General features: G+C 25.2%; 5 protein-coding genes across 9 annotated transcripts in view; 2 read left to right on the top strand and 3 right to left on the bottom strand.

The window, feature by feature from the left end:
• The first annotated feature begins 3 nt into the window (after positions 1-3).
• Positions 4-7,079, top strand: LOC123263443 (zinc finger protein DZIP1). Its single transcript, XM_044726213.1, has 4 exons — positions 4-164; positions 249-451; positions 2,971-5,991; positions 6,934-7,079. Exons 2-3 carry the CDS (start codon positions 331-333, stop codon positions 5,961-5,963), a joined length of 3,114 nt encoding a protein of 1,037 aa, XP_044582148.1. The 5' UTR covers positions 4-164; positions 249-330; the 3' UTR covers positions 5,964-5,991; positions 6,934-7,079.
• Positions 7,080-7,156: 77 nt separating this feature from the next.
• Positions 7,157-8,588, bottom strand: LOC123263478 (DNA-directed RNA polymerase III subunit RPC10). Its single transcript, XM_044726273.1, has 2 exons — positions 8,420-8,588; positions 7,157-7,483 (listed from the first exon to the last, which is right to left on the bottom strand). Exon 2 carries the CDS (start codon positions 7,475-7,477, stop codon positions 7,157-7,159), a length of 321 nt encoding a protein of 106 aa, XP_044582208.1. The 5' UTR covers positions 7,478-7,483; positions 8,420-8,588.
• A 145-nt stretch (positions 8,589-8,733) lies between these two features.
• LOC123263461 (peroxisomal biogenesis factor 3) lies at positions 8,734-12,010 on the bottom strand. The gene is made up of 2 exons (XM_044726241.1): positions 11,791-12,010; positions 8,734-10,015 (listed from the first exon to the last, which is right to left on the bottom strand). The coding sequence occupies exon 2, from the start codon at positions 9,891-9,893 to the stop codon at positions 8,799-8,801; it is 1,095 nt and encodes a 364-aa protein (XP_044582176.1). The 5' UTR covers positions 9,894-10,015; positions 11,791-12,010; the 3' UTR covers positions 8,734-8,798.
• On the top strand, positions 11,880-16,586 carry LOC123263457 (O-glucosyltransferase rumi homolog). Of its 2 annotated transcripts, none has more exons than XM_044726238.1 (5): positions 11,880-12,283; positions 14,233-14,606; positions 14,710-14,988; positions 16,070-16,302; positions 16,382-16,586. In XM_044726238.1, the coding sequence occupies exons 1-5, from the start codon at positions 12,265-12,267 to the stop codon at positions 16,575-16,577; spliced, it is 1,101 nt and encodes a 366-aa protein (XP_044582173.1). In that variant the 5' UTR covers positions 11,880-12,264; the 3' UTR covers positions 16,578-16,586. The 2 variants fall into 2 exon arrangements, with proteins under 2 accessions (XP_044582173.1, XP_044582172.1); XM_044726237.1 differs by having other exon boundaries at positions 11,882-12,291.
• Positions 16,587-18,355: 1,769 nt separating this feature from the next.
• Positions 18,356-27,903, bottom strand: part of LOC123263452 (matrix metalloproteinase-14) — a 34,276-nt gene continuing 24,728 nt past the window's right edge. The window contains exons 5-9 of one of the 4 annotated variants that reach the window (XM_044726229.1): positions 25,600-25,756; positions 25,274-25,410; positions 24,833-25,153; positions 23,665-23,875; positions 18,356-18,716 (exon numbers count right to left, since the gene is read on the bottom strand). In XM_044726229.1, the coding sequence (XP_044582164.1) occupies positions 18,577-18,716; positions 23,665-23,875; positions 24,833-25,153; positions 25,274-25,410; positions 25,600-25,756 (966 nt within the window). In that variant the 3' untranslated portion in view covers positions 18,356-18,576. Of the gene's footprint in view, positions 18,717-19,010; positions 19,142-23,664; positions 23,876-24,832; positions 25,154-25,273; positions 25,411-25,599; positions 25,757-27,903 lie in introns of those variants that run through there. The other 3 variants (XM_044726231.1, XM_044726230.1, XM_044726232.1) reach the window with 3 other exon arrangements.

The raw sequence follows: 27,903 nt of genomic DNA on the forward strand, positions 1-27,903 counted from the left end.
CTAATTATCGATCGTACTGTTGTTAACTGCCATTGGTTATTTTTTCCAGATAAAAAAATAAATAATTATTTAGATAATTGACAAAGGTTGGCGTCCTTTGTCCAGGTGCGCGTATGTCAAAACAAATTAAATTATTTTATTTATTACACTTGTAGTTACCGCAGGTTTCTAATTTTTTAATTATTTAATTTATAAAATAAATATTTACTAAATTTAACTGATGTTTTTTTATAATTACACTTTTTTAGACGTCAAGTGAGAGGAGAAATAATCTGAGATGTTAAGAGGTTATGTAAATAACAACAGGACTAAATTATCACAAGGATTTAAATGGCATTTTCTTTAAGAGCTGGTACTAATTGGTGTCATGATTTTCCTAAGCTCGCTAGAGAGTCAGGATTTTATTTTAATGTTCATCGTAATAAAGTTAGAGTTGATAAGAATCAGATAGGTAAGTCGAGTAGTAATTGAGATTGTCCCAGTTTTTGGTCTTTTGTCATGTTGACTTAATAAATATATAAATATATATGTATATATATTTATTCTACTACGTAATTCCCTAATTTATGGATTATAGCTATGCAAGTATTTATCATTTTTTATATAATAATTTTTATGAAACTAAAATTAGCCGAGTGAAAAATTTTTATTAATTGAATAGCAATAAAAAAATACTTTTAAAAAATTGCACATATAGTTTTTTAAATTTTTTAAATGTGCAATTTTTTCTTTTGATTTTTTTTATTAATAAAAAAAATTTCTAAAAGTTGTCAGCTGACTGCTAATTTTATTTTCATTAATTTTTTATTAAAATTAAATTAGCTGACATTTTAAAATATTGATAATTTATTTTATTGAAAAATAATTTTTAAAAAATTAAAACAAAAATTTTCACATGTAGAAAATTTTAAAAATTATCCGTGGAATTTTTTAAAAATAGTTTTTTAGTTCTAATTTTTAATTTAAAAAAAATCAAAAATTTTTGAGTGTCGGCTAACTTAATTTTCATTAATTTTTTGTAATTTTTATATGAAAATTGATGGAGCATATTTTTAATAATTTTAAAATTTATTAACAAATAAATTATGGCAAAAAAAGTGAAATTTAGAAATTAAAAATGCAATTTTTTTTAAATATTTTTTTGGAACAAATCTTTTTGTTAAATAAAATTAAAAAAATGTCAAGTGACAGCTAACTTGTATGTCATGATTTTTATCTATATCATAAATTTGCTCAATTTTTTTTTTTTATTTTAATATTCATTCATGTAAAAATTATTAATGAATTATTACCAGTAAATTTTTAATTAATTTGAATTTTATTATTAAATTTTTATGACATTTAATGTAGCAGTCACTTAATTTTTTTTAATAAATAAATTTTTTCCAAAAAATTATTTTTAAAAAATTTAATTTTTTATTTTTTTAATTTCTACACGGAAAAAATTAAACTGTAATATTCACATGGATTCCGTTTAATTTTTATAGTTTCAAACAGTAAAGCGGACATCTGGGTGGAAAAAATATAAATATTACAGAACTTAATGTAGAAAGTATAAAAGCCACAATTTATAATTTAATATCCAAAATAAGTGATTAGTAGCTGTCACTATAGTAAATAACGACTCTTTCATCTTAAAAAATTACAGTTTCAAACAGTAAAAATTGTCATTTCAATATATAGTCCATAATATGAGGAGAAGGCGAACTCAGATGAAAGAGAAGGGGGCCTCACTCTGGGAGAATTTAACATTTCAAACAGTAAAAATTATACTTTTAAAATATACATTTTACCAGTTCAAGCAAGTTAATAATTACAGTTTGCTTTTCAGCGTTGCATTCAAAATTTACCATTTTACTTTGTAAATATTGACGTTGCTTGTATTAGAAATTTACTAACTTTATTTTATACTTTTTACATATCATAAAATCATTTTTTAGGTATGAAATGATAAATATCAAAGTCTGAATTTTTAATTATTATACTTTAACATTTTAGACATTTACATAGCGAATATTACTGTTTGAAATAGTATTTTCTTCCATGTAAAGAGTAAATTGTAACGTTTAAATGGTAAATATTATAAAGTGAATAGTAAAATTACGATTTTACTGTTTGAAATGGTAATTTTTAGCAGTTGATCATTACTTATTATAAATCGACTGTTATTTATTACAGTTTACTTTTTTCCGTGTACATAATTTTTTTTTTTTTTTTTTTTTTTTTAATTTGTATAAAGTCGCATAAACTACTAAGGTCATGAGCGACTACGGTAGGAGGTAAACTTTTGAGATTGGAACTCGTTTTTATTTTTTAGGCTGAGCAGAATAATACACTTAAATATTGAAAATATTCATTGGTGTACGCCGGACTCGAACCCGGTCCAATGCTTTGGTAAGCAAGGGCCGGATCCGATAGGGCTACTGCGCGCCTATTTTTTCTAATTTATTTGTTAAAAAAATGATTAAAATTATAAAATATCTACTAAATTAATTTTATATCATAAATTTGCTAAATTTTTTTTTTTAATTAAATATTCACTCAGGTAAAAATTATTAATGAATTGCCAGTAAATTTTTAATTAATTTGAATTTTATTAAATTTTTATGAAATTAAAATTAGCAGTTATTTAATTATTTTTAAAAAATTGCATTTTTTATTTTTTAAATTTCTACATAATTTTTTTTCTAACTTATTTGTTAAAAAAATGATTAAAATTATAAAATATCTACTAAATTAATTTTCATAAACTTTTAGTAATTTTTTTATGGTTTATTTTATCTTTTTAGATAAAATTTTATATTTATAAACAAATTATTAATATAATACATTATTTACTTTGACCAGCTTAAAAAAAAAAAAAAAATAAAACTATTTCTCCTTATCTTAATAATAAAAAAAAATTAAATAGACCAAAAACTGGAGCATAATTTTTTTAAATAAATAAATAAAAAAAAAAATATTTTTCAGGTTCTATAGACATAGACCGGCTGATACGTGAGCGAGATTTTTTAACAATAGACGAGAACATAAATAACGTAGTAGACTACAATTTAGAAAGCGAGTATGACATAAAAATCCTTGATCCAAATTTTGTAAAATTATTCCGACTTGCCCAATTATCCGTCGAGTACTTACTTTACTGCAAGCAGTACCTAGACCACAGTGTAATAATTTTAAAAGACGAGCTGCGTTTGAAGTTAGAAGACAATGTGAAGCTGAAGAAAAATTTAGCCGCCGCAGAAGAGTCTGTAAAAGAATTGAAAGAAAAACTGCGTGAAAATTACAAATTATTCGAGAAGACATTAACAGATTCTCGCGGAGAAGTTCACAAGTGTCCTTATTGCCCAAAATCATTTAAGTCTGCTATTTTTACTAATTTACATATCAACAGGCGGCATTCAAACTCACCACAAGTGTCTATTTTGTCTCCAGTACACGATCAGTATAAAGCAGAAACCGAGAAGCTTCACAATGAAATAAAAACACTTAAAGAAAGACTCAACCAGACTGAGAGAATTGTCAGAAATGAATCCAGTAGACTGTACGAGAGTATCGAGCAGCGGGACCGAGATATTTATGAAAAAAATAATAATCAGGATAAGATAGAAGAAGAACACCGTAAATACCGGGAAGAAATAAGCAATCTAACTTCTATGTTATTCAGCGAAATAAAAAATCTTAAAATTGAAGATAAGAAATCTCAAGTGGATGAGACCGAAAAATTTAAGCAGTTGCTCAAGAGCCAGGAAGATGAGTTGACGAAATTACGCGATCAAGTGCAAGAGCTCTCGCTTGATAAATCCAAGCCTGACATTGAAAGTATACAGATAAAATTAAAGGCTCAGGAAGAGTACTGGCAAGCGAAGCTAAATCAATTGGAGGATCAGCACGCTAAAGATATCCAGAAGTTATCTAATCAATTACAAACTACGCAAGATTCTGCAATGTTGATTAGAGATGATTATGTAAGTAAGATAAGAGATCTTGAAGAGCGATCTTTGGATAGTGGGAGATTCCTCAGTCCGAAGATCTCGCCTGCGCGTCGTAGAAGAAGAGCTGAGAATTTTGTTGCTAGTTTGGTTGAACGAGAAAGACCCTCTGAGTCTTTAAATTCTGGGTCTAATAAATTAAAAGAGGTTGATAGGTCTAGATCTGATAGCGATGAGTCGGTAAATAAATTTAAAAAAATACTAGTCACTTCTGCTGAAGTTCATAATGTTTCTCAGCAGAAGGTGGGTTTTAAAAATGACACTGTTTTGGGGAAAGGAGGTAAAGAAATTAATTTTAATTCTTGGACTGTTAATGATGCTAATATTAAGAAGCTGGACCAAAGTATTGGTAAGGAATTTAATGTTAAAGATAGTTTTAAGCCAATTGCAAGTCATATTGGTAAAGAATTTAATGTTAAAGATAGTTTTAAGCCAATTGTAAGTTGTATTAAAGAAGAAAAAAATAGGATGGATGTTTCGAGTGAAAGCGAGTCTGAGTCAGGAACTAGTTTGGAGTCTGGAAGCTCGAGAAGTAATTCTGAATCTGGATCTGAGACTGAGAGTGAATCTGAAGACGAAGAAACAGAGTCTGAAGAAAAAATTCCTGTAAAAAATTTAAAAGCCGAAGATGATAAAACCAAAGAATATATCAAAAGAAAAGTTTGGGAAGATTTTGAGCAGAAATTGAGAGACTTAGGAATTGATCCAGACTGTGATGAGATCTCAGAAGAAATTTATAAGCGCTCGATGGAGATGATTAAGCACCACCGCAATCTTTCCGCGAGAAAGTTTGGAAAGTTTGAAGAAATACGACGCAAAATTCTCAACCAGCTGCATGATAAATTTCCTAGGCATGAAGTTAGAAAATCACCGCTTAGAAAACTTGTTAGCAGTGTTAAGTCGCGGGCTGTTAAAGCTTTTAGCAATCCTAACCAGGCACCTGTTCCTAAATTGAAGGCTAAAGTGATGAGTCCTGAAAGAAGCGTGAGTAATAAGTTAAATATGGAGCTGCTGCCTAAGAAGATCACTCAGCAGGAGTTACCAGTGAGGAGAGCAAGCAGGGATGGTAATTTAATGTCGCCTGGGCATGAAAGGTACACACCTAGTCCTAGTAAAAATAATTCCAAGCCTTTTAGTCCAGAGCCGATTGTTGATACTAAATTGTCGCACTCTTATGAAAGTATTAAAGATTATATGAGAGATCTTGGGAAGAAATCCTCACCTGGTTCTGCTTCTGGTTCTCCTTTGAGGTCGCCCTTGAACAAAGCTCTAGCGACCTCGACACCGCACAGAGCTGAGATAAATGTACTTCCTAGTCATCGCGCTTCTGTTTCTGATTTGTCTAGTCCTGTTGCCAAGCTACGGGAGTTTAGTTTACCCAGCTCGCCTAAGAACAGTAAAAGTGTTCTGAAAACTGCCAGTGGGTCCACTGGCAGCTTGGTCAAGAAGAAAGTTCTGTTTGATCTTGAACCGATGACGGACACTTCGGAGAAGATTGACAAGCTTGAGACAAATGGAATTATTTCTTCTTCTAAAAATAAAGTTAGTAATGAAGATGATGACAGTGAGAGTGATTATGAAATTTCGAGTATTTCAGAAGAAAAATCGGACTCTAAAATACTTGAGCCAGTTAATAATTCTAGTATTATTTTAAAAACGTCCCAGAGTGAAAAAATAGCTCAGATTTCAAGGAAAATAGAATCTCAGTTGAGTTTGACGAGACACAAACCTGTTGGGGCGGTAGAAGCTATGTTCAAAGGTTTTGATCTTCATGAAGATGATGATGATGGGCCTTTGGCTGGATTCTCGGTGGATAGAAACAATGTTAATGTACAAAGTTTTAATAAGGTGATTAAACTTCCGCAACCTACCCCAAGAACTCAAAGAATTCGTGTGAGTTCACCGGATAAATCTGCTGACAAAGATTCTAATTTAGATAATGACATTGATGAAATACTTAATTTAGATTAAGGTTTATTTTAGTTAACAATTATTGATTAGTTTATTAATTAATAATTATTAATTAATTTATTTATTAATAATTATTAATTAATTTAGTAATTAATAATTATTAATTAATTATTTATTTATTAATAATTCGCGTTACTAATCCCAAAATGGCGTATAAAAAAATTTTTTTTTTTCCAATCAACTTAATAAATGTTTATAACATTCAGATCTGTAAGAAAAGTGAATAAAAAAATTTTTTTTGTATACGCCCTTTTGGCTCTAAGACACAAAAATTTTAAAGCCAAAAAGGCGTATCATTTTTTTTTAATCATAATTAATTATTAGCCTTAAAACAAGAAGTTATAACACGGGTAAAAATAATGACTTTTCAGCTAATTTTATTTTTAAAAAATATGGATTTGAATTTAAAAAAAAAAAAAAACAAAATAACAGTAACATTCTATTTGAGGAAAAATGTATTTGATTCAATTACAAAATTTTCATTTTTGTACATCAGGCACAGTTCCAAAAAAATACCATCGATATTACAAAAATCTGTGCTTTGATGATGGTAACAACTGATGAATTTTTTTTAAGATTAAAGTATTTTTTCAAAGTTTAAATTTACAAGCAATATAAATTTATTTTTTACTTTTAGAAACAAAAGATAATGATAATGGAGACGGTATCGGAGTAGTGTCTAGCTATATTGATATTTTAGTTTCTTCTTTAATCAAATACATATTCTCTTCAAAGAAAATTAGTATAAGAGTCATTATTTTTACCAGTGTTATAACTTTTCTTTTTTTTTTTTTTTAAGGCTAATAATTAATTATAATTATGATTAAAAAAAAATGATACGCCCTTTTGGCTTTAGAATTTTTTTGTCTTAGAGCCAAAAATGATAATTATTAATTTATTATTTATTTATTCATTAATTAATTAATAATTATTAATTTATTTATTTATTAATAATTATTAATTAATTAATTATTTATTTATTTATTACCTGGTCGCACAAATTTGAATAGTTGTTGGATTGTATTTTTTTATAATTATTTTTTACTGATGAGTGCCTTCTAAGTCACTGAGTGTGTACAAAAATTTTTTTAATAAAAATAGTGACTTAATTTAGAAGGTTTTTTTTTATTTTTGTTAATTTATTATGTACATTTAATTTAATTAGGGGGAATTTAAGGAAAAAATTGAGGTATTTAACCCTCTTTCCAATTGTAAGCACATTGAGCACATCTGTAGAAAAGAGTCATAGGTTCATCAGCGGAACGCGTTTGAAGCTGCATGAAGTAAGCTCGCTTGTGGGAACAGGTAGGACAAGTTACTTCGGTTGACTCGACGTTCTTCCAGGCTTCTTCACCTCCTAGGACATCATCGATTTCCTTCAGCTTAGGGTAATTTCTCGTTGATATTTTTCGGGTTACTTTGAAAATATACGGGCAAGTTGGACACTCCAAGCGCATTTGGCGGTCTTCTTCGATCTGGAGAGCGTTTCCACATGTTGGGCAGAATAACAACATTTTTCTGTAAAGAAAAATTAAAATTCGTTTTTGTAATATTTATTTTAGGTGTTTTATTCATTTTTAATTAATTTAATATTTGAAAATTAATTTTTTAGAATTTTTGTAACAAAAAAATTGAGTAGTAAAAATTTTTAAAAATTAGAATTGCAATTTTTTTTTAATCATTTTTCAAAACAAATTTTTTTGAATGCATACAAATATTTTTTTACAAAGTTTTAGTAGATATTAAATAAAAAATAATTATGATACTTAAATCAGCTGATATCTGACATTTTTTTTATTTTCATTAAAAATCAATTATAAAAAAAAAATATTTTTTTAAAATTTGCATTTGTAATTTTTATGACATTAAAGTTCACTGTCACTATACAATTTTATGAAAATTAAGTTAGCCATCTAAAAACTTTAAAAATTTTTTGTATAAAAAAATTTATTTTCAAAAAACTTTAAGAACTATAAGTGCAATTTCTTAAAAATATCATTTATTTATAATTTAATAATTAAAAAAAAAAAACTAAAAAAATGAAAAATGTCGGCTAACTTTAGTATTATTACAATTTTTTAATTTTTTTAACAAACAAATTTGTTCTAAAAAATTATTTTTTAAAAATTGCATTTTTTACTTTTTTTTCAATTTTTACATGTCAATTTTTTTGCCATAATTTGTTATAAAATTCTTAAAATTATTAAATATATGCTAAATTAATTTCCATTTAATTTTGTTTCAATTTCCAAAAGTAAAATTTTTTTAATAAAAATTTTTCACAATAATTTACTTATAAAAATCCAAGAAATTGACAAATTGTTAATTTCAGTATCATAATAATAACAATGTCATGGAAAATAAATGTGAATAATTCAGATTAAAAAATTCAGCGTCTGCAATGATATTTATTAAATAAATGTTTGTAATTAAGCAATCAAAAATTGATTATTTACCTTGATTAACAACTTTTGATTGTTAACAATAAATCCTGATATTTTTCCAAGTATTGTATCACAACAAACTTTACTCCTTGTGATAGTTGACTTTTTTAACTTTTTTTAGGTTATAAAGAAACTTAACTAAGAAAAGATAAAGAAGAAAACTGAATTTATCTTTTACCAACATAATGGCGGGATATTTGAAAAATTTTGATTTATTATTAAAATGTATAAATAAATTAGCCATAAATTACAATAAAAAAAAATATATATTTAGTAAAATAATAAGTTACTTTTAAAACTAATAAATAACAAAAAATTTAGTAAACCTCCAACAAAATTCCGATAATTTTTCCAAATTTATTCTGAACCCTAGAAAGAAATTAAATAATTATCATTGATAAGTACAAAGCACCTCAAAAACAGTAGCCCCGAAGCATTTTAACGGATGATTAGCTATCAAAAATCTGAGCAAAGTTTCATGAATGTCATTATCAGCAGGAACATCCGGAAGAAGACTATTAACAATAGGAATAATTTTAGCGAATGGTAGCTTCGAATTTTCCAAGTTGTGTACAATAAGATAACTTTCCGCGACTTCTTCAGTCATGGAGGAAGAATTATCATTAGATTTATTAGCAACTTTGTCAAAAGTCTCGGAAATCTTGTCGACTATCATAACAAACCCGCTCCTAATATTAGACTGCATCAAAGTCTGAAATTGTTGACTCTCCAGAAAATCAAGAGTGATATTCAGAATATCTTCCAGCTGATAATTATTTTCGATGTTCAAATTTTGTGGAAACACATACTGTCTAAAATTCTTTACCGGGTCTCCAGATTTATCGTCTAAAATACTAGACATTATGCCTAAATAAATTTGCTCCAGTTCTTTTAAATTAAATTCGTCTTTCAGCGAAATGGACTTTAAAACTTCTTCAACTTTTTTTTTTATAAACAATGACAATTGCTGGATACCTCCATCCATAAAATAATTGGTCAAATTTAAATAAACCTCCTGGATTCTTTTAAGCTCACGCTCTTCGTCGGGTCTAGAGGAATTATCAAACATCGATGCGCTGATTATGTTCATTTGGAGCCGCATGATTAACACCAGCATTATGTCAGCGTAAATAATTAATACGGACTTACAAATAGAATTAACTTTTAATTCGTTCCAACAGGCTATTTTATCACAATTCCCGGCTTTTAATTGGTCTATTATTTCTTGACAGCGGATTAATTTCAGCACTGAATTTCTAACACAACGTCCCAGGTTTGAAATCGCTTGGGTACATGATTTTTCAGTGCACTCGTAATGCTGCTTTAGCTTTGAATTCAACATCCTTTTTTGCATTTCTTGCTTTTGCCATTCTATTATTTTATATTGACTGTACCTTAAAAGACCGTAGTAAGTGCCAACTACAGCTCCGCCGATGACTAACTTACGACTGTGTCTTCTTACAAAATTACTTATGCTTTCAAACATGTTTATTTTATAAAAAATACTGCTTTAATGGCACTGAGGTGAATTATCGAAGAAATTTAATTATTTTCGTGTCTCTCTGTTGAAGTAATTGTTTCTTTTAGATTCATAACATCAGTTTTAATCTAGAAAAAAAAATTTATTCAATTTAATAAGATTAATAATGATACTAATGTTAGCCGACGTTTTTAATTTTTTAATAATTAAATTAGAACAAAAAAATATTTTTTAAAAATTGCACTTAGTTTTTAAAGGTTTTTACAAATGAAAATTAATTTAGCATATGTTTAATTATTTTTTCAATTTTATAGCAAAAAAAATTAGAAAAAAAATTTGACGTAGAAATTTTAAAAAATAGAAAATGCAATTTTTTTTAAATCATTTTTTGGAACAAATTTTTTTGATAAAAAAATTCAAAAGTTGTTAAGTGACTGCTAACTTTAATGTAATTTTTTACAAATAAAATTTTTTTTTCTTTTTTTTTTCAGTCTTTTTTTCAATAAAAAAAAATTAAAAAGTTTTTAAATGTCAGCTAACTTAATTTTCATAGATACATAATTAATGACACTGAAGTTGACAGACATTAGAGATTTTTTTTTATAATTTTGTAGCATGAAAATAAAGTTAGCTGACATCTAAAAAATTTTATGGTTTTTTTGGCAGTAACATATCTTTACTCCAAATTACTCAACTCTGCGACATACTGTACTCAATAAAAATAATCGAAAAACTTAAAAAAAAAGACAACTTTACTCAATTTATTCATTACTCTATGCTAACTTTATTCAACGCTAAGTTTACTCAGTTCCAACTGTATTTCATGAAATCTTTATTCAATGGTATTTTATAAGTGATGGCGCACTTTTAAACATCTCTATTCAATTATTTTTTGTTTAATAATTTGTTTACTTTAAATAAGTTAAAAAAAACTTTACTTAATAATTTTATGCTTAAAAAATAAAATTCTATTGTTTTACAAACTTTATTCAATGTCAACTTTACTCAATTACATGTAATTTATATATCTATATATAGTGAAAAATTTTTTTTTTTTATTTATTAAATTATTTTATTGGAGTACAGATTGTACAGAGCTGAGAAATTTTGGGTACAGTTTTGTTTTTGCCAAATAAAATATTATTAAATAAAAAAATATTGAATAGAGATTTTTAAAAACGCGCTATCACTTATAAAATACTATTGAGTAAAGATTTCATGGAATGAATTGAATAAAGCTTTTTTTTTTTTTGAAAGTTATTTAATTTTTTATGTTGAGTACAGTATGTCGCCGAGTTGAGTAATTTGGAGTAAAGATGTGTAACTGCGGTTTTTTTTATTAAAGAATTAGTACAAAAAAATAAAAAAAAATTTTTTTCATTTGTTAAAATCTTCAAAAACTAAAAGTGCAATTTTTTAATAATATTTTTTAGTTATGATTTAATAAATTAAGCAAAATAAAAAAATAAAAAATGTCGGCTAGTTTTATTATTATTTTTATAGCAATTAAATTATTATGAAAAAAATTAAATAAAAAAAATTCCATACGTGAAAATTAAAAAAAAATTATGACTTTAAAGTTAGGAGTCGCTTGACAATTTTTTAATAAATAAATTTGCTCCGAAAAATAATTTCTAAAAAATTGGGATTTTGATTTTTTTAATTTTCTAAATGTCAATTTTTTTTTAACATTTTTTTTGGACATTATTTATTTGTTAAAAAAATTTTTACAATTATCAAATGTCTGGTAAATTAATTTTTATAAAAAAATTATTAGTGGAAATTTTTGGAAGCTTTTTTATTGTAATTGTTTGGTTATAAATATTTTTAAAATTGACAGTTGTCAGCTAACTTCAGTATTGTAAATAATTAATGTTAATAATTTTTGTGTAAAATTTATTACCTTTGGAAGAAGTCTCGTTGTATTGGACTGATATTTTATTTGTTTATTTTAATTAGATGCTTCTGAAGATGTTAAAAATAAATAAAGATTTGATATTTTTTATAACAACGTGGTATAAATAGATATATTATGTTAGTTCAACAACAACTTACTTGTATGTACATTTCTCAACCGGAGTAATAATAATAATAATAATAATAATAATAACGATAAGAATAGTTTATAATCAACGCCATTAGGGAACTGAGCTGCTGTCTTGTGGCCAAAAGATATATTAGACTAGTAGATAAGACAGAAAATTATTATTTCAAAACACTCCCACACCCATTCAGTGTTTGTTGACATTCGACGCTATTGTTATGGTAGTAAACATGGATATTTTTAAATCACCAATAATAATATTATTATTTACAACAAATACTTTTGTAATAACTGAAGAAGAATTTTGTTCGATTGAGAAGCCATCATGTTCTGATGGAAAACACGATGAAGAGTTAAGCGGTAACCTTTAATTTTTTTTTGTTTATTTATGGTAATGACAGTTAATTGTATACGTAACAATTATTCAAATTTTTGAATAAAAAAACTAGCAACCTTGTAGTCACTATGTCACTGCCGTGACTTGTCAACTATAAATAAATAAAATTTTACTTTATTACTTAATGAATTTTGTTAAATTGCACTGTACTTTCTTAAATATTGACATTTTTAAAGATATAAGCTCATTCCGATGTTACACTGATCAAGAGCTTTCATTTGAGTACCCACATCAATTTTCATATATTTTTCATATATACATATATATAAATATATGAAATATATGAAAAATTGATGTGGGTACTCAAATGAAAGCTCTTGATCAGTGTAACATCGGAATGAGCTTATATCTTTAAAAATGAGAATATTTCAGAAAAAAAAAGGTCATTTCTTAATTATTGACATTTTTAAAGATATAAGCTCATCCCGATGTTACACTCATCGAGACCTTTCATTTAAGTACCCACATGCATTTTTGATATATTTTATATATAATATATACAAATATATGAAATATATGAAAAATTGCCATGTAGGTACTCAAATGAAAGGTCTCGGTGAGTATAACATCGGGATGAGCTTATATCTTTAAAAATGTCAATAGTTCACAAGATATAATGTCATTTTTTAATTATTGACATTTTTAAAGATATAAGCTCATACCGATGTTACACTCATTGAGACCTTTCATTTAAGTACCCACATGGCAATTTTTATATATTTTACATATATATGGTATTTATGAAATATATAAATATATAAAATATATGAAAAATTGATGTGGGTACTCAAATGAAATGTCTCGATGAGTGTAATGCCGGAGTGAGCTTATATCTTTAAAAATGAGAATATTTCAGAAAATAAAAGGTCATTTCTTAATTATTGACATTTTTAAAGATATAAGCTCATCCCGATGTTACACTCATCGAGACCTTTCATTTGAGTACCCACATGCATTTTTGATATATTTTATATATAATATATATACAAACATATGAAATATATGAAAAATTGCCATGTGGGTACTCAAATGAAAGGTCTCGATGAGTGTAACATTGGGATGAGCTTATATCTTTAAAAATGTCAATAGTTCACAAGATACACTGTCATTTTTTAATTATTGACTTTTTTTTTAGTTATAAGCTCATCCCGATGTTACACTCATCAAGAGCTTTCATTTGAGTACCCACATAGCAATTTTTATATATTTTACATCTATGGTATTTGTGAAATATATAAATATATAAAATATATGAAAAATTGATGTGGGTACTCAAATGAAAGGTCTCGGTGAGTATAACATCGGGATGAGCTTATATCTTTAAAAATGTCAATAGTTCACAAGATATAATGTCATTTTTTAATTATTGACATTTTTAAAGATATAAGCTCATCTCGATGTTACACTCATTGAGACCTTTCATTTAAGTACCCACATGGCAATTTTTATATATTTTACATATATGGTATTTATGAAATATATAAATATATAAAATATATGAAAAATTGATGTGGGTACTCAAATGAAAGGTCTCGATGAGTGTAACATCGGGATGAGCTTATATTTCTAAAAATGTCAATAGTTCACAAGATACAAGATCATTTCTTAATTATGTATCTAGAGATAGAGCATTTTTGAATGCAGTCTAAATACTTATTATAATAAATTAACTATCGGTGAGATTGATACAAATCCTTGAAAAGGTATAAATTCAAATCATGATACTAAATTTCACTAAAAAACCCGATTTTATCATATAACTATCCTGGAGACAAAATTTTTCTTATTCTCTCAATAATATAGATAATTGATTTTTTTTTTACAAATCAATAAAAAAAAAAAAAATTAAAAATATTATTATTTATTTCTTCTTTAAAAAAATTAATATTTATCAAATCTTTCAGATCTCGATAACAATTACAAGGACTTTTATGACTTAATAACAAGAGCTGAGGATGATTACAAGGAGTGTGATGCGAAAAAATGCGGCTGCTTTACTGACGTTATCTCCCAAGATCTTGAGCCATTTAAATCAGATGGTATCAGTAAAAAATTGATTGATTATTCATTATCCAGAGGAAGTATTTATCAGATAATAAATGGAGAATTATTCAGATCTAAAGAATGCATGTTTCCATCAAGATGTGCCGGAATCGAGCACTTTATTAATAAAATCGTCGCTAATGTGACAGACACTGAGTTTTTGATTAACACCCGAGATTATCCTCAATCAAGCAGTCACTTTGGGACTGCGCTGCCTATATTTTCTTTCAGTAAAGTAATTTTTTAGTGGTTCTTGAAAACCAGCTTATTCATTCGCTAAAAAATAGTCAATAAGTCTTTGAATAATTAATAATAAACAACAATAATTTTTTTTTTAGACTCCGGAGTATTATGACATCATTTATCCCGCCTGGTCTTTCTGGGAAGGAGGCCCTGCCATCTCATTGTACCCCCGTGGGCTCGGTAGGTGGGACCAGCACCGCAAATCTTTGGACAAAGCCAGCCAGGAAAATCCTTGGGACGAGAAAAAACTACAGGCGTTTTTTCGCGGCTCAAGAACTAGCTCCGAGCGTGATAATTTAGTTTTGCTGAGTCGGGAACAACCGGAATTAGTTGATGCTCAGTACACAAAAAATCAGGCCTGGAAGTCTGATGAAGTAATATAAAAAAAAATTTTTTTAGTAGGGTCAAAATTTTTGCTGCTATTTTAAAATAAATTGTTTAAATTTTTAGCATTACTGCGAAAATATTGATCTTATAAAAAAATTTATCAGACAAGAATTCAAAATTTAATTTTATAAAAAAAATTTTTTTTTGAAGATTTTTTTAAAAAATAAATTTTTTTGCTGTAATTTTAAATTTAAAATTCATAGTGAAATTTTAAAATTTTTTGATAATTATGAATCAGTTTTAAAATTACGTCTACAGTTTTAATAATATTGGTCATATAGAAGAAACATAAAGGACATTTTTTTATAAAATTAAATTAAAAATTTTTGTTTAAAAAAATTTTTTATAGGATCAATATTTTTGTCAAAATATAAAAAATTTGAATCATTCATCATGAATTTAAATCCCAGAAAAAATTTTAAAGTTATGAAAAATTCATATTATTTCATTAGAATTATTGTAAAATAAAAATTATAATAATAATAATTTTTTCGGTGGCCGAAAAAAGTCTCACTGAGTAAAGAATAAAACATCTTTGCTTAATCTTAAATTAAAATAAAGATTTTTAATTGTTAGATATATTCACCCAAGGATGGTATGAGTGCTCATACCGACAATAATGTGTGGAAATAAATAATAAGTAAAAATTAAAATTTAAAGAATTTAATAAATAAAAATTTAATGTAAAATTAAAAAAAAATTAGTCTTACATCAATTTGGATCGGGGATAATGGCTTTGAAATATAAAACTCTTTAATAATAATTTTTTTGTAACAAAAGATGGAGTGATCATTCTAAGGGTACTTGTTTTTCAGGAAAATTGTGGGTATGATACAATTATTATTATTATAATTTTTATTTTATAATAATTTTAATAAAATAATATGAATTTTTCATAATTAAAAAAATTTTTTCTATGAGTTTTTATTTTTTCTATTTTATTTTTTCTACGAATTTTCATTATGAGTTTGTCGCAAAAATTTTAATGCTATTTATTAGTTAATTAAATGCTAAAAAATCAAAAGTGTGAAATTAATTAATAATAATTGATTTATTTATTTAATTCAGGATACACTTCACAGACCACCAGCTCCAGAAGTTTCACTAGAAAATCACTGCAAGTACAAATATTTATTCAATTATCGCGGAGTAGCAGCTTCATTTAGACACAAACATTTATTCTTGTGCAATTCATTGGTCTTCCATGTCGGTGACGAGTGGACTGAATTTTATTACTCTGCAATGAAGCCTTGGATTCATTATATTCCAGTTTCCAAAGATGCTAGCAAACAAGAACTCGAGTAAGTACTTAGAAAAAAATTTTCTTTTTATTTATACTTAAATAATTTATTTTATTAAATAAATTTTTCTGTCTTACAGACGACTGATAAAATTTGCACGCGACAACGATGAAATATCACGAAAAATAGCTCAACGTGGTCGTGATTTTGTTTGGAAGAAATTACGAATGTCGACAATAGACTGCTATTGGAAAAAATTACTACAAAAATACACAAAACTTCTTACTTATAAGCCAACAAAAAGAGAAAACATGCAACCGATTAATCGGAGATGACAATCACTCTAAAATAATTATTAAAAAAATTATTAATATTGAAAAAAAAAAAAACTTTTTTTTAGGGTAAAATAAAAAAGACAATATAAAATTCAAGTAGATTTATTGATATGTAGTTTTAAGTGACTATATGAATTTATATTACAATGCATGTCAGTAAAAATATTTTTATATATAATATACAAGTATATAATTATTATTAATTAATAATAGAAACTATAATTAATAATTATTGTGCCATAGCTCGGCAAGTTTCATTTTATGAATCATTTGTGCCCCGATTGTTCTGTTTATCACTTATTTATATTTGTCAAAAAAGGCACTTGTTTAAAAAAAAAAAAAAAAAAAAAAAAAAATGTAAATCAATAGAAATACACATTTATCGTCGCATATCGCGTATAAAAAAATCATTCGAATTATATTATTAAAAAAATCGGGAGAGTACAGTTATTAAGTACTAAATTTATGATCCATAATTAAAATAATGAAAAAATAATAATTAAATGGACGTATTAGAGGTAAATTAATACTTGATGATTATATTCTAAATAATAACATTTTAAAAAATTATAGATGCACGTCGAACACAAAAAAGTATTATTCATTCACCAATTGGATTCTTTTATAAAAATATTTTTTTTCATAAATATCAATACTATTCATTTAATTAATTAATAAATGATTTATTTCATGAATTAATTAATCAAAGGAAAAATTATTTGAGACCCGTCGATACTAAAATAAATGGTAATTATTTACAAGTGGGGTTTACAACATTTTAAAAATCTTTTTTTTTTTATTCTAATTGTTTTTACGGCGCATTTATTATAAAAAAATATCGTGAAAGAAAAAAATAAATATTTCGATAGCTTTTTTGCTTTCATAAGTTGGAAAATTTCTATTTTATCTTTTTTTGATATATATTTTTTTGACAATTTAAATGATGATAAATTTAGCAGATATTTAATAATTTTTAGAATTTTTTTTAACAAATAAATTATGGCAAAAAAATATATTTAAAAAATTGACATGTAGAAATTTTAAAAAATTGAAAATGCAATTTTTTAAAAATAATTTTTTGGAGAAAATTTTTTTGTTAAAAAAAGATTAAAAAATTCTCTAGTGACTGCTATAATGTCATACAATTTAAAAAAAAATTGAATATCACAATTTTTTTGAAAATTTGTTAAAATTGTGATAATCAACTTTTTTTTTTAATTGTTCATTTTTTTATGCATTAAAAAAAAATGTATTAATAAAATCAAATAGAAATTTCTTTCAATCGTTGGAAAAAAATTTTTTAGATAAAATTTCTATTTTATCTTTTTTTGATGATTTTATTTATATTTTTTTGAAAAGTAGATAAAAAAAACGAACAATTTAAATGATGATAAATTTAGCAGATATTTAATAATTTTTAGAACTTTTTTTAACAAATAAATTATGGCAAAAAAAAAATATAAAAAAATTGATGTAAAAATTAAAAAAAATTGGAAATGCAATTTTTTAAAAATAATTTTTTGGGGCAAATTTTTTTGTTAAAAAAAAATTCTCTAGTGACTGTCAAATATCACAATTTTTTAAAAAATTTATACATTTTTTTGAAAATTTTTTAAAATTGTAATAATCAACTTTTTTTTTAATGTCCATTTTTTTATGTATTTTAAAAAAAAATATTAATAAAATCAAATAGAAATTTCGTTCAAAAAAATGAAAATTAAAATGATAAACCCCACTTGTAAATAATTACCTAAATTGTTGATTATTTTACTTAATTCGGCGGCAGTGTAACAGGCCTATTTTTTTTTTTTTTTTTTTTTTTTTTCCAGTTAATTTGTAAAACTTAATTAAACACTATAAGTATGTTTATAATTTTTACAATTAAACTTAACAATAATCTGAACATGTCAACAATCATACAATATTAAAGAGTCTTCAATGAGGATATATTACAAAATTTAATATTTAATTTAGATCATAGACGTAAAAAATAAATATCCTACGTAATTATACAGGTCTTAGTGATAATCAGGGCTGTCGCAGCGATGGCTAGCCTCAGGAATCCCCTCGAGAAGATAGAAACAGCTCCAGAATTAGCAGAGTCTTGATTCGAGGAGGTTACTAGTTCATCAGTACTTCCTGTGATATACGATCAATTTTTTTTATTTAACAAAATTTATTATTTTTAAATAAATAACATCGAATGCAGGCTTTGATATTGTGATGATTGATCGTAAATAATCGCACGAAGAAACTCGTTAATTTAAATTTTATTCACACTGCGTTGAATAAAATAATAAATCCTCATTATTATTCAGGAACTTATCAACGCAGAGGGTAATAAAGAAACACTCAACACTCCAACATTCTAAGGAACTTACAAGCCGGTTGTTTTGGAACTTTAATATCTTCTTTTGCTTTCTACGTCCTTTATTTATTTATTTACTTATTCTTTATTATTTATGTGGCACGTTTCAGGCCTCAGCCGATTTAATTCCTTTATAAACAAAATAAAAAGCTTCATTTGTCAAATCCAAATAATCCATACCGCAGGTTGTTTTCTTCTGTAAAGTTTATTATTTATTTATTTAATAACACTTAAATTATTTTTTTTAATAATAATTAATGTTATTTTAGGTGACAGGAGACAGAAGTCAGTGAAGAATTTAGCGAGCAAGTCAGTGAAGAAACATTAGAATTTTATCGTAAAGAATTTTCTTCTTTAAAAATACTTGAGTTGAATTTAAATTTTTATTTTAACTTTGAGACTATTTAATCTTTGTTTTTAAAGTTTGCAATTTTAGCGGTTCAATGGCCGGTCAGAAATTCCGTGATTTGCAGGCCAATTTACCGATCAATATTCGTAATGTAGGCTCGTTAAATTATTTCTGTACAGCAAGCAAAATCTCTAGTATTGTAATTTTGTCAGTAAATTTATGTTTATGTTCTGGGCTGGCAAGAAATGCGTGAAGATAAATCGAGCATTTTTTTTTAATTAATAACTTATCATTAAGGGGGATAGCCACTGTGAAATTTAAAATGAATTTTTCAATTAATATTGAAGCTTTCAATTTTATTTCAGATGTTAATTTTTTTTTTATTTAAAAATTGAGATTAAAAAAAATTTTTTTTTTTTATTAAATTAAAGTTTATACATTCAAGAATATGTATCTAGAGTTTTATATGAAAATTCTGAATATTTTTTGGGTTATAGTCATTTTTTGTGACACTATGTTAGAATTGTGAGAGAATTCTCTCAAGTTTCCTAAAAAATTATTAAATTTTTATTGTATTTTTTTGTAATTGAAATTGAATTTTTCAATTAATATTGAAGCTTTAAATTTTATTTCAAATGTTAATATTTTTTTATTTAAAAATAGACATTAAAAAAATTTTTTTTTTTTATTAAATTAAAGTTTATACATTCAAGAATATGTATCTAGAGTTTTATATGAAAATTCTGAATGTTTTTTGAGTTATAGTCATTTTTGTGACAACGCGTCAAATGACCATTGCACGCGCGGCGCTCCGACAAAAACGCGTTTTTCTCGACGAAACTACTTTTTTTGAAATGGTGGGATCTGTAATTTGCATAAATATGAACCAATTTACAACTTTTTTTTCCGTATTCGTCTATTCAGTAGCTATAGTTGCACGTAGGGGATTTTGAAAATTTTTATTTTTAAGATTTTTTAGGGCTGTTTGATTCCAAAAAAATGAGAAAAAAAACGAAAAAATTTTTAATATGTTGCTATTTTTTTTTAAATCTAAATTTTCAAAATTTCCTACGTGAAACGATAACCACATGCATGCAGATTACAACGCAGTTTGGTTTTTTTGTTTTAGATAATCCGTTTTTGAGTTAGAGATCCCACCGTGGTGGGGGAAATTTTTTTGGTGCTCCACAAAAATGTTTATAACTTTGTAACAACATGATATTTTTTAATCAAAATTTAGGAGAATGATCTTCAATGTATACTTTATAAAACAAAAAAAACCCGATTCCCAAATTCTTTTATTATTCTAATCAAAAAAATTCCCGAAAATCACAGTGGCTATCCCCCTTAAGTGCTTAATAATGTGCTCGTGCAAACAATTAAAATTAAAACTCAAATAAACACGTGCGAAGATATATAAATTATAATTAAAACGTGCGATAAATAATATATATATATTTATGTGTCTATTCATTGCAAGTGAAAGGAAATATTTAATAAATAAATAAATAAAAGTGTAGGTGTAGATTAAGAATTTAGTTCCAAATCAACGCTACCGGTTTTATAAAATTGTACCATGCACCTCACACCAGTGGGTGTTTCTTTATCTTCATTTAATTGTGTGAAATCTGCTTCATTGATAGTAACTTCGTGCGATATTTAATTTTTTTTTTTTTATAAAAAAAATAAACCATTTTTTTAATTAGTTTTTTTGGTTAATCTGAAGCTGCTTTTAAAATATAAGTTAGTAATTAGAGTTAGTATATGAAACAAGGAAGAATATTGATGGAAATGAAACAGAGACCTCTAGCACCATTAATGCGTATTAAAAGAAGAATATAATGGACCCGTAAAAAGTTTTAAAGTTATGAAAAATTCAGATTATTTCATTAAAATTATTATAAAATAAACATTATATTAATAACTAGCAACCTGGCAGTCACTATGTGACTATAATAAATAATGACTTTTGTGAAGTTGCACTGTAATTTTTTAACTATTGACGTTTTTAAAGATATAAGCCAATCTCGACGTTACACTCATCAAGAGCTTTAATTTGAGTACCCACATACATTTTTGATATATTTTTCATATATACATATATATAAATATATAAAATATATGAAAAATTGATGTGGGTACTCAAATGAAAGGTCTTAATGAGTGTAACATCGGGAAGAGTTTATATCTTTAAAAATGTCAATAATTCACAAGATATTTGTTAAATTGCACTGTAATTTCTTAACTATTGACTTTTTTAAAGATATAAGCTCATCCCGATGTTACAATTATCAAGAGCTTTTATTAGAGTACCCACATACATTTTTGATATATTTTTCATATATACATATATATAATATATGAAAATATATAAAATATATGAAAAATTGATGTGGGTACTCAAATGAAAGGTCTTAATGAGTGTAACATCGGGAAGAGTTTATATCTTTAAAAATGTCAATAGTTCACAAGATATTTGTTAAATTGCACTGTAATTTCTTAACTATTGACTTTTTTAAAGATATAAGCTCATCCCGATGTTACAATTATCAAGAGCTTTCATTTGAGTACCCAAATGCATTTTTGATATATTTTTCATATATACATATATATAATATATGAAAATATATGAAAAATTGATGTGGGTACTCAAATGAAAGGTCTTGATGAGTGTAACATCGGGAAGAGCTTATATCTTTAAAAATGTCAATAGTTCACAAGATATTTGTTAAATTGCACTGTAATTTTTTAACTATTTACTTTTTTAAAGATATAAGCTCATCCCGATGTAACAATTATCAAGAGCTTTCATTTGAGTACCCACATGCATTTTTGATATATTTTTCATAAATACATATATATAAATATATAAAATATATGAAACATTGATGTGGGTACTCAAATGAAAGGTCTTAATAAGTGTAACATCGGGAAGAGTTTATATCTTTAAAAATGTCAATAGTTCACAAGATATTTGTTAAATTGCACTGTAATTTCTTAACTATTGACTTTTTTTAAAGATATAAGCTCATCCCGATGTTACAATTATCAAGAGCTTTCATTAGAGTACCCACATACATTTTTGATATATTTTTTATATATACATATATATAATATATGAAAATATATAAAATATATGAAAAATTGATGTGGGAACTCAAATGAAAGGTCTCGATGAGTGTAACATCAGGATGAGCTTATATCTTAAAAAATGTCAATAGTTCATAAAATACAAGGTCATTTCTTAATTATATCAAACCAAAATTTTTCCTGAAAAATAAGCTCTCCCAGAATGATCGTTTCATTCTTTGTTACAAAAAAAAAAATATTATAATTTTTATTTTACAATAATTTTAATGAAATAATATGAATTTTTCATAACTTTAAATTTTTTTCCGGGATTCAATATAATAAATATAATCTTATGCTTAAATATATATTTACTGGTAAACTGGACGACGGCATTTCATTGGCGATTTTATAATAAAAAATTTGATTACGTAATTGTTTTTAATAATTAATTAATTAATTATGTAAATATTTAACGCCTGGCTAATGTGGGGGCTCGTTCGTTTGTTAAGAAGCTAAATTGTTGTTTCCATGTACAATATATAGTAAATAATTATTATCTAATAGTAATAATAATAAAACGTATGATTGTTAGTCTATAAAAAAGTATACAATGGTAATTTTAACTGCAATTAAATAAATTAATAGTTAGTACCTCCACCTGTATTGACTTGACACATCATCTCGATCGCTTCGAGTTTATTATTATTTATTCATCTTTTTGTCGGCGAATAATAACAGACAGTTATCATTTTTTTGTCGCGACTGTGAATATTTTTTTTTAATAATAAAAAAACGCGAGATCAAAGAGTGACATCGGTACAGATACCACCGGAAGTTGTAGAACTGATTGAATTCACAGGATGAGACAGTTATAAACTCAAACTGTATGCACGTGTAATATTTCTATTTTTTTTTTTTTTTTTTTTGTATTTTTAGTTTTATTATAAAAGTATTTGTGTTGCGTCACATCCCGTAATATTAACGGGTACTAATCTGTAGTTATAAAGTACGGTTGTAAACCGTAGGTAGTAAATTGATTGAGTTTACTTTTATATAAATAAACTCGAAGCTCAAGCGTAATTTTTTACTTATTAAAAGTTCAATTTTTTTTTTAATTTTTAAATTTTTCAGTTTTTTATAATTAAAAAAAATTGAACTTATTTTTTTTTTTTTACACATAATTAAAGCTAAATAAGCCCCAAACATTAGCCAGGTTTTTAAAAATATCCAAAGCAGATTTTTGCTTAATAAAATAATATTAAATTCAAGTGGACTTGATCTCCAATAAACTCAAGTACCTGTATCAAACATGATCTCTCCATCATTTCCTTTATCATAGTCATCGCTAAGGAAATCACCGCCGTTATTTTCCAAGTTTCCATTTTCTGAAGGGTCTACTGAGTAATTATTTTTCCATGCGATATTACCTAGTGTCCCTCGACTCGCTGATTTGCACCCGAACCACCAGAATGCTGTCGCTCGTGGAAACGCTGGATCAGCTACGTCCACCTATAAGTTAATTAATAAAAAAAAATAAGATTAGACGAAATTTCTTATACAGATAAAGAATTAATTTTAATAAAATTAGCTGACATTTTTTATTTACTTAATTTATTAAATAAGAACTAAAAAATATTTTTAAAAAATTGCACTGATAGTTTTTAAACTTTTTTATAAATGAAAAATTTTTTTGTAATCATTTTTTTAATAAAAAAAATTATAAAAATTTTTAGATGCTGGCTAACTTTATTTTCATAAAAAAATTATAGTAAAGCTAGCCGATATTTTTGATTTTGGTTAATTTATTAAATTAGAACTAAAAAATATTTTTAAAAAATTGCACTTATAGTTTTTGAACTTTTTTACAGATGAAAAATGTTTTTGTAATAATTTTTATAATAAAAAAAATTTTTAGATGTCGGCTAACTTTATTTTCATAAAAAAAATTATAATAAAGTTAGCCGACATTTTTGATTTTTTAATTTTGTTTAATTTATTAAATTAGAACTAAAAAATTGCACTTATAGTTTTTAAACTTTTTTATTAATAAAAAAAATTTTTGTAATAATTTTTTAAATAAAAAAAATTCTAAAAATTTTTAGATGTCGGCTAACTATTTTCATAAAAAATTAAGGTAATTATTTACAAATGGAGTCAATTCTATTGTGAGCTTTAACTAAGTGAAAAATAAAAATTAAAAAATTTTTTATAATCTTTTTAATGAACATTTATGATAAAAAATGTCGAGAAGAAAAAATAAAAATTTTGATAGCTTTTTTTACCTTTAAAAATTGGAAAAAATTTTGACTTTCATGTTTTTGAATAAAATTTCTATTTTATTTTTTTTGATATTTTTTTTTTTTTGAAAAATACATAAAAAAATGAAGAATTAAAAAAAAATTTTTATGGCCAAAATGGGATTGACCTACTTGTAAAAAATTACTAAAATAAAATGAAAGATCTTACCGAGAATGTCCGGTCGTTAAACCGATAGTACGCATTATCTTTGAAGAAATACGTGTACCCGTGATACGTAAGCGCCGCGTCCATATTATTGGGCACTCCTTCCCAATTAGAAATAAGTTTCGGGTAAGTGCTTTTAACTGGTGGCCGTTGAGCAGGATCAAATCTCCAGAATTTAGTTCCCTTGTAGAAATAAATTTTTCCGTTTCCCGTCCAAACGGTGACGGCGTCAATGTTGTCGGGAATTCCAGTGAATCCCTCGCTGATATCCTTCGGATAATCACCGTCGATTCTCTTACCGACGTACCTCCAGTACTTAGAGCCCTGGACGAGTAATAAAAATAAAATGAATAATGTTATATTATTGACTATCTAGGAACTTGTAACTATATTTATCAATAATTGAATTGAATAAATGAATAATAAAATAATCGGCCGAATTACCTTGAAGAAATAAGTTTTCCCATTTTTATACGTGAAGGCAGCATCGATTTTTCCTGGCAATCCCTTCCAGGAACTACTTATCAGTCTAGGATACCCACTGGCTACACCGTCGTCCGTTAACTTCCAGTAGTAATCGCCTGTAAATCATTTCCGGTTACTGTACTATTATTGTTACTATGGCTGGTTGTAAAATACTACTGTGTAATTACTAATTAGTAATTACAAAGATGAATTTTTTATTTTTATCCTGAGGATTTATGCATTATTTTTTGAGCTCTGTAATTAGTTTAAAAGACAATTGATAGTTGAGGAACAAGTCTATTTACCTTTGAATACGTACGTATGACCCTCTGCGGAGTTGAACATTGTGTCTACTTTCGAGTCTGTGCATAACACGGAATCTTCTTCGCCAGTTGGGCTTGAGGTTGTACGCTGGTGGACTTCTGTGCCAGCTACGTCGTTACTTTTAGGACCGTATAATGCCTAAATTCAATAAATATTGTTTATTAATGATTAATTAATCATTTTTAAGATCAATAAAAATAAATACGTCAAATTTTTACTCAGTTTGAAAAGAAGAAAATTAAAATCAATTAATGATACTGAAATTGACAGACATTTGATCATTTTTATAATTATTACAAAGGAACTTTAAGATAAAATTTTAAAAATTATTGTGCAATTTTATTAAAGTATTTTTTATTGTTAATTTATTATTAGCTAAATAAATTATACTGAAATCAGCAAAAGGTTTAAAAATTGTTTGATTTTTATTACTAATTAAAATAGAACTAAAAAAATATTTTTTTAAAATTACACTTTTAATTTTTCAAATTTTTTATATGTGAAATTTTTATTTTTTTTGTAATTATCTTTTTATTAAAAAAAATTGAAAAACTACTAAATATCTGCTAATTTAATTTCCAATTAGTTTAATTGCCAATTAAACTAAAATTAGCCGACGTTCAACGCTTTTTTATTTTTTTCATCAATAAAATTACAAGTAAAAACAATACTTTGAAAAAATTAAATTAATTTAAGATACTGTGATGAAAAAATTATAAAAAGCAGTTCTTACTGTTGTACAATGCTAAATAAATATCTAATCTACTTTGAAAAAATTGCACGGATAATTTTTCAAATTTTCGATATGTGAAATTTTTTTGTAATAAATTTTTCAATAAAAATTTTGAGATGGCTTATTTAATTTTTATACTAAATAAAACCAAAAATTTAATGACACTGAATTTCAAAAACTAAATTAGGTCTAGAAAATTATTTTTTATACAGCAGAAAATTATTTTTTTCTACATTTAGCAGACACTTGATAATTTTTAAAATTTTTATTTAGATAATAACTCAAAAAATTTATTTTTATATTTATAATAATTTACAGCTCCTAAAAATGTAATTTTTAAATGATACTAAAGTTAGCCGACGTTTTTAATGTTTTGATTTTTTTTTAATAATTAAATTAGAACAAAAAAATATTTTTAAAAAATTACACTTACAGTTTTTAAAGTTTTTTACAAGTGAAATTTTTTTTTTTATTTTTTCGTAATCATTTTTTCAATAAAAAAAATTCTAAAAATTTTTAAATGTCGGCTAACTTAATTTTCATACTAAAATAACAATTTTTAATATTTTTCATCAATTAAATTGCAAGTAAAAAAATACTTAAAAAAAATTGCATGTATAATTTTTCAAAATTAAAAAATGTGAAATTTTTTCTTTTAATTTTTTTAATAAAAAAAACTTTAAAAATGTTTAGATGTCGGCTAATTTAATTTTCATAATTTTTTAAAATAAATTTTATGAAAATTAAGTTAACCGACATTTAAAAATTTTTAGAATTTTTTTTTGTTGAAAAAATGATTATGAAAAAATAAAAAAAAAATTTTCACTTGTAAAAAACTTTAAAAACTGTAAGTGTAATTTTTAAAAAAAATTTTTTTGTTCTAATTTAATTATTAAAAAAAAATCAAAACATTAAAAACGTCGGCTAACTTTAGTATCATTTAAATTTTGAGTGCTATAATTAATTTGTTAAAAAATTTCTAAAAATTATCAGATGTCTTTTAATTTCAGTATCATAAAATTGATCATATAAATAAATCTAAAATAATAGTTTAAAAAAACTAAAAACACACTTTTTATAGAAAACCAAACTAAAAAATAGAAAATAAATTTAAATTAAGAATAGTGTTAAAAATTTCAATAAATATAAATTAATAATAGTGTAAATAAAAAAAATGTATTTTATTTTAAAAAAAGCGTGAGGTGCATGGTGTCAATAGTTATAAATATTTTATTGACAGATATGAGTAGAGTGATTATCATTTTGATAATATCTTAAAAAGCACCCCACGCTTTTTTTAAAATAAAATACATTTTTTTTATTTACACTATTATTAATTTATATTTATTTTCTATTTTTTAGTTTGGTTTTCTATAAAAAGCGTGTTTTTAGTTTTTAGGTAGATTTCTATAGAAATATAACTATTGTAGCCGGTCTCATGTTGTAATTTTAGGAAAATTTTATCATAATATGTTTTATTTTATCGAGTAATGTCGAAAAATGGCATTGGCTCAAAAGTTTATATATGTATTTATGTATGTATATATATATA

This window comes from Cotesia glomerata, linkage group LG4 (genome assembly GCF_020080835.1).
Source record: "Cotesia glomerata isolate CgM1 linkage group LG4, MPM_Cglom_v2.3, whole genome shotgun sequence".
NCBI lineage: Eukaryota > Metazoa > Arthropoda > Insecta > Hymenoptera > Braconidae > Cotesia > Cotesia glomerata.

Bases quoted from the DNA above. Each gene is read 5' to 3' on its own strand.
- LOC123263443 (XM_044726213.1), top strand. From the start codon at position 331: ATGGCATTTTCTTTAAGAGCTGGTACTAATTGGTGTCATGATTTTCCT. The intron at 452-2,970 runs GTAAGTCGAGTA...AATATTTTTCAG, and splicing joins AGTTGATAAGAATCAGATAG to GTTCTATAGACATAGACCGG.
- LOC123263478 (XM_044726273.1), bottom strand. From the start codon at position 7,477: ATGTTGTTATTCTGCCCAACATGTGGAAACGCTCTCCAGATCGAAGAA.
- LOC123263461 (XM_044726241.1), bottom strand. From the start codon at position 9,893: ATGTTTGAAAGCATAAGTAATTTTGTAAGAAGACACAGTCGTAAGTTA.
- LOC123263457 (XM_044726237.1), top strand. From the start codon at position 12,150: ATGGTAGTAAACATGGATATTTTTAAATCACCAATAATAATATTATTA. The intron at 12,292-14,232 runs GTAACCTTTAAT...CAAATCTTTCAG, and splicing joins ACACGATGAAGAGTTAAGCG to ATCTCGATAACAATTACAAG. The intron at 14,607-14,709 runs GTAATTTTTTAG...TTTTTTTTTTAG, and splicing joins CTATATTTTCTTTCAGTAAA to ACTCCGGAGTATTATGACAT.